This window comes from Physeter macrocephalus, chromosome 4 (genome assembly GCF_002837175.3).
Source record: "Physeter macrocephalus isolate SW-GA chromosome 4, ASM283717v5, whole genome shotgun sequence".
In the NCBI taxonomy this organism is placed as follows: domain Eukaryota; kingdom Metazoa; phylum Chordata; class Mammalia; order Artiodactyla; family Physeteridae; genus Physeter; species Physeter macrocephalus.
This window is the reverse complement of record NC_041217.1, coordinates 62,679,524-62,685,523: the sequence shown is the minus strand read 5'-3', so window position 1 is coordinate 62,685,523 and position 6,000 is coordinate 62,679,524. Positions and strand designations below refer to the sequence as shown.

The window sequence follows — 6,000 nt, the reverse complement described above, 5'->3', positions numbered from 1 at the left end:
ATTCTAGATTTGGGAAGTGAGAGATTTGCCCCTCCATCAAAGTTGATATTAATTTTACTCATTTCGTAAGGGTCAGCCTATCTGCACAAGTTCCAGCTTCTCAGTGCAATCAGTGCAGTTCCTTTTCCACAATGCCCCAAATACAAACCTTTCTTTACAGGTTACCAGCCGAGGGCTTAACTGCTCTAGAGCATTCTCTAATTAAAAGGTTAACGGATTTCCTTTCCCTCTTTTCAAGCGAAGGACCTGAAATATCAACTCGACTGACCGGGATGACTCTTTCAATTCCCATCCTCAAGGGGGCGGTGACCACGGAGCCACTCCTTAACCACGCGCGCTGAAATCGGCTGCAAATACCTTCCCGTTCCGCTCCAGGGTGCGTCAGATTAGTCCCAAAGGCCAGCACTGCATACTGAGCCTGCGCATTTTGGCGCCGCGGAGCAGGCGCATGCGCTTTGAGGCGGAGCTCATACAGGCCGCTCTGGGCGGGTCTGGGCAGCGTCAGCGTTTTGGGCCCTAGGAGCCGTGGGAGGAGCCGGCGGCTTCACCCTGGTAACCAGAGCGCTGTAGCTGCCCCGCCTTGCAGGCCTCAGGACTGTCATCGCCTTTGGGTGTGGGGTACTTTGGCCAGCGTCCCCGGAAATAGCCCTGCCGGCCTCTCTCAGACACCCCCATCCTCCCCACGCCGCCGTCGCCGCCGCCATGCAGGGGGAGGACGCCAGATACCTCAAAAGGTGACGACCCCCCAAGGCTCGGTCCTACCCTCCTTGCCCGGACCCTGAGGTTATTCTTAAAAGGTTCTTGGGTTGGCCGTGAGATGTCACTGGGCAAAGCTTAGAAGAGGGGTGGGAGACAGGGGCGAAATCACGGAAAGGGAGGGGGGGAAAGGTGAATTAAAAAGAGGAAGGGGCCCTTAGGGGGTGCGGGTTTCTCCAGCCTCTTACCTGACTCAGCGGGGCCCTGACAGCATTGCAGATGGTTTCCTTGCTACATTACATTGTTCAGGGTAGAGGAGCGAAGGGCGGAGTAAACCGCGTCTTCCTATTTTCCCCCCGATACTCCGACTCTCCATTTTCCTTTAATAGATAAATCCTGTGGGAGCCTGGAACTGAAGTCTTCTGGCGCCTCTGTTCTATGTCTCCAATTTGGGGTTCACTGCCATGGGGTTTTGAAATGAAGGGGAAGGAAGTGGTGGCTTTTAATTAATGGGAGACTGGATTGAGATGTTGCTTTCCAGTTTATTTCTGCTTTCCTCATCCATTTCACTGCCATGTATACAGTATAATTTTTGTAGGCGGTTCGTAATTATCACGATGTTTGTTCAGGAGCTTGACATGAAACAGGCCATCATTTCTTTAGTTAAAAAATATTTGTAATATCAATTACTCCTTAAAGAAAATTGTAATCTGTTGGGATTATTTATTTGACTCAGGTCAAAGATAAGATCATCCCTCAAAAAGAATACCTCTCACTGGACCAAGAGTTAGCAGTGATCCAATACAAAAATATATTTTAATTAGGAGTCAACATTTTTAGCTAAGTTCCTGTTACTGATTGTGTAAATACCCTAGAAAGTCACATGTATTCTTTTGGACTCAGTTTCCTTATCTAAAAATGGGGCAAGTATTTATGATAGGTATGAGGACCAAATATGAAAATGTTTTAAAAAGATAAAACATGCATGTAAGGTGGTGGCATCATTTCAATTCATAGTATACTTTTACTGAACGTATTTATCCCAGCTTGGCAGGGCCCTGATCATCACAGAAAGATCTAACCTTTAATAGACTCTTAAAAGGGATTGAAATTAATATAAAATCAATCAAGCAACCAACTGTATTCACTGTCTTTGCAGGCCTGAAGCATATATTGCCTGCCTGTCCCATTTTATAGAAATATATCTGAAATTGTTACATAACCATAGCTTATCAGTAAAAATTTCAAAAAAGAATAAGTAATCATAACAAGTATATAGTCAGCATTTATTTCCTCACTGCATTTTACTTACATCGGTCATTTAAAATATCTTGATTGAAATTTTGGTGAAAGGAGAAAACAAGAAATTCTTTCTCCTTCAACTTTAAAATCAAGGTTGTTCTAGAGCAGAGAGTCACTATTACATCATTAGCTTATTTTCATGTAATGTAGTTGTGCCAGACAATAGTTTTTCTTAGGATTCTGGTATCCTGTGGTCCCTTAGGCATCCTGTGACTTGTAATTCTCAACGTATTGCTTACTTTTAAAGCTAAATTATGTGGAGTTCAACAAAAAAATCAGACAAGTCACTTTTACATTTGAAGTAAAATAAGGTCAGAATCTGGAAAGGCTGAAATATACACTTCTCAGTAGTTTGCATTAGTTTGCATTGCCTGCTTTCAGTTTAGAAATGTGCATCCAACATATAATTGTATAGGCCCAATGGCTTATGATATGACAGAACATTCCATTTTAATGATTGATTCTTTGATAGTAATTACATATATTCATTCCTTTTGTGATATTTTTACTTTTAATATTTTGTTTTTAACAAGAGAGCAGTATGTTTTCAATCTAATTGATTCATTCTAATTTTAATTTTTTAATTTCAGTGGTTTCATTGTAGCTATCACTGAGGAATCTCTAGTCTCTATATGTTTACATGTGTAATAGATTATAGAATCAAAAATGAGGTTTCATTTTTTGTCCTGCTACCCATTAGTGTTTTGATTCAATAGTGCTTAATACATACTTACCAAATACTTAGTCCATGCCTAGCATTGTTCTGATCACTGCAGAAATGATTAAATAGACACAGTTTATATCCTCAGTCAGATATGCACACAAATAAATAGTTAATCTAGTGGGTTTTGATTTTTGCGTCTTAAAACTCTCTGATGGCTTTCCATTGCTCTTAGAGCACCAACCTTTTCAGCTTCATCTCTCTCTGCTCCTCTCCTGCCCCCAACAATTCCATACTTCAGCCTTACAGAAATAATTTCTTTTAGATCCCTATGTGTTTCAGTGTTAGACTCCAAGTGCCCTTCCCATTGCCTGGTACTTGCCTTGTTCTTTATCCAGCTAACTCTTCATCTTACCTGTTTTAGCTTAAATGTCACTTTTTCTAGAAGGTATTTCCTGAGCTGCCCTTTCCCACCCCACAATCTGCCATCCAGGTCAGATATACCTGCTAGCTTCCATGATACCTAATACCTTGTCTTTTCCCACTCTTGCTATTTTATTGTTATTGTTTGTCTTTCCTGCTGGTCTATAAGCTTCAAAAGGGTAAGAATTTTTGCATCAGTATTCATAAAGGATATTCATAAATTATATTCAAAAATATATTCTGTTTTTATGGCATCTTTGTCTTTCTTTGGTATCAGGGTAATGCTGGCCTCATAGAATGAATTAGGAAGTGTTCCCTCTTTTTCTAGTTTTTGGAGGAGTTTGAGAAGGATTGGTGTTAATTTGGTAGAATTCACCAGTGAATCTATCTGGTTTTGGACTTTGTTGGGAAGTTTTTGATCACTGATTCAATCTCTTATTTTGGGGGAATTCAGAATTTCTATTTCTTTGTCTTTTTTTAAAAAAAAAAAATTTATTTATTTATTTTTGGCTGTGTTGGGTCTTCGTTTCTGTGCGAGGGCTTTCTCTGGTTGCGGTAAGCGGGGGCCACTCTTCATCACGGTGCGCGGGCCTCTCACTGTCGCGGCCTCTCTTGTTGCGGAGCACAAGCTCCAGACGCGCAGGCTCAGTAATTGTGGCTCACGGGCCCAGTTGCTCCGCGGCATGTGGGATCTTCCCAGACCAGGGCTCGAACCCATGTCCCCTGCATTGGCAGGCAGATTCCACTGCGCCACCAGGGAAGCCCCAGAATTTCTATTTCTTTTGAGTCAGTTTTGGTAGTTTGTGAATTTCTAGGAGCTTGTCCATTTCATCTAGGTTATCTACTTTGTTGGCTTACAGTTGTTCGTAGTATATATATATATTTATTTCTATGAGGTCAGAGAAAATAGTAATAATGTCCCACTTTAATTTCCAATTCTAGTAATTTGAGTCTTCTCTCTTTTTTTTCCTAGTTTACCTAAAGGTTTGTCAATTTTGTTGATCTTTTCAAAGAACCAACTTTTAATTTTTTGATATCCTCTGTTGCTTTTCTATTCTCTATTTCTTTTATCTGTCTTTATTATTTCCTCCCTTCTACTAGCTTGTTGTTTAGTTTTCTCTTTTTCTAGTTCCTCAAGGTGTAAAATTAGGTCATTGAGTTGAAATCTTTTTTTTAATTGAGATATAATTGACATATACCATTATATTAGTTTCAGTTGTACAACATGATCCAGTATTTGTATTTATTGCCAAATGATTAGCACAGTAAGTCTAGTTAACATCCGTCACTATACAGTAACTTTTTTTTTCTTGTGATGAGACTTTTAAGATTTACTTACTTAGCAGTTTTTCATATATACAATATAGTATTACTAACCATAGTCACCATGCTGTACGTAACAACCCCAGGACTTATTTATTTTATAGCTGGACATTTATACCTTTTTACCAGCTTCACCTACTTCATCCATTTTGACTACTTCCCACCTTTGGCCACCACCAATTTCTTATCTGCATGTGTGAGTTCAGGTTTTGTTTGTTTTGCTTTATTTTTAGATAAAAATAAATAGTGAGATCATATGGTATTTGTTTTTCTATCTCTGACTTATTTTAGTTAGCACATTGCCCTAAGGTCTATTCATGTTGCAAATGACAAAATTTTCTTCTTTTTTATGGCTGAATAATATTCCAGTGTGTGTGTGTGTGTGTGTGTGTGTGTGCGCGCGTGTGTGTGTGGTGTATACACAGATACACATATATTTTATCCATTCATCCATTGATTGACACTTAGGGTGCTTCCATATCTTAGCTGTCATAAATAATGCTGCAGTGAACATGGAGGTACATATATCTTTTTGAGTTAGTGTTTTCATTTCTTTGGGATAAATACCCAGAACAGAATTGCTGGATCATATGGAAGTTCAATTTTCAATTTTTTGAGAAACCGCCACACTGTCTTCCATAGTGGCTGAACCAATATAAATTCCCACCAACGGTTCACAGGCTTCTCTTTTCTTCACATCCTCTCCAGCACTTGTTAATTCTTGACTTTCTGATAATAACCATTCTAACAGGTGTGAGGTGATAGTGCGATTTTGATTTTATATTTCTGATGATTAGTGATGTTGAACATCTTTTTATGTAATGTACCTGTTGCCTATCTATATATATTCTTTGGAAAAATGTCTGTTAGATTCTCTGCCCATTTTTTCCTTAGATTGGTTTTTTGCTATTGAGTTGTATGAGTTCCTTACATATATTTTGGATATTAATCCTTTATCAGATATATGACTTGCAAATATTTTTTCCCATTTGGTACATTGCCTTTTAATTTTGTTGATGGTTTTCTTTGCTCTGTAGAAGCTTTTTGGTTTGATGTAGTACCAGTAGTTTATTTTTGCTTTTGTTGCCTTAGTTTTTGGTGTCATATCCAAAAAATCATCACCAAGACCAAAGGCAAGGAGCTTACTGCCTATGTTTTCTTCTAGGAATTTTATGGTTTCAGGTCTTACATTCAAGGCTTTAATCCATTTTGAGTTGATTTGTGTGTATGGTGTAAGATAGTGGTACAGTTTTGTTCTTTTGCACATGGCCATCTAGTTTTCTCAACACTATTTATTGAAAGGACTGTCTTTTCCCAGGTGTATATTCTTGGCCTCTCTGTCATAAATTAATTGGCCATATATGTGTGGGTTTATTTCTGGGCTCTCTATTTTTTCTATTGATCTATGTGTCTGTTTTTATGCTAATATCATACTGTTTTGATTACTGTAGCTTTGTAATATAGATTAAAATCAGGATACATGATGCTGTCAACTTTGTTCTTTCTCAAGATTGTTTTGGCTATTCAGGCTCTTTTGTGGTTCTGTACAAATTTTAGGATTTTTTTGTTCTATTTCTGTGAAAAATGCCATTGAG

The 6,000-nt window shown here is 38.6% G+C and overlaps 1 protein-coding gene across 1 annotated transcript in view; it reads left to right on the top strand.

Moving 5' to 3' along the window:
• Positions 1–511: 511 nt before the first annotated feature.
• KIFAP3 (kinesin associated protein 3) overlaps positions 512–6,000 on the top strand; it is a 178,243-nt gene continuing 172,754 nt past the window's right edge. The window contains exon 1 of the mRNA XM_024116667.1: positions 512–734. Coding sequence (XP_023972435.1) covers positions 703–734 — 32 coding nt within the window. The 5' untranslated portion in view covers positions 512–702. The remainder of the gene's footprint in view (positions 735–6,000) is intronic.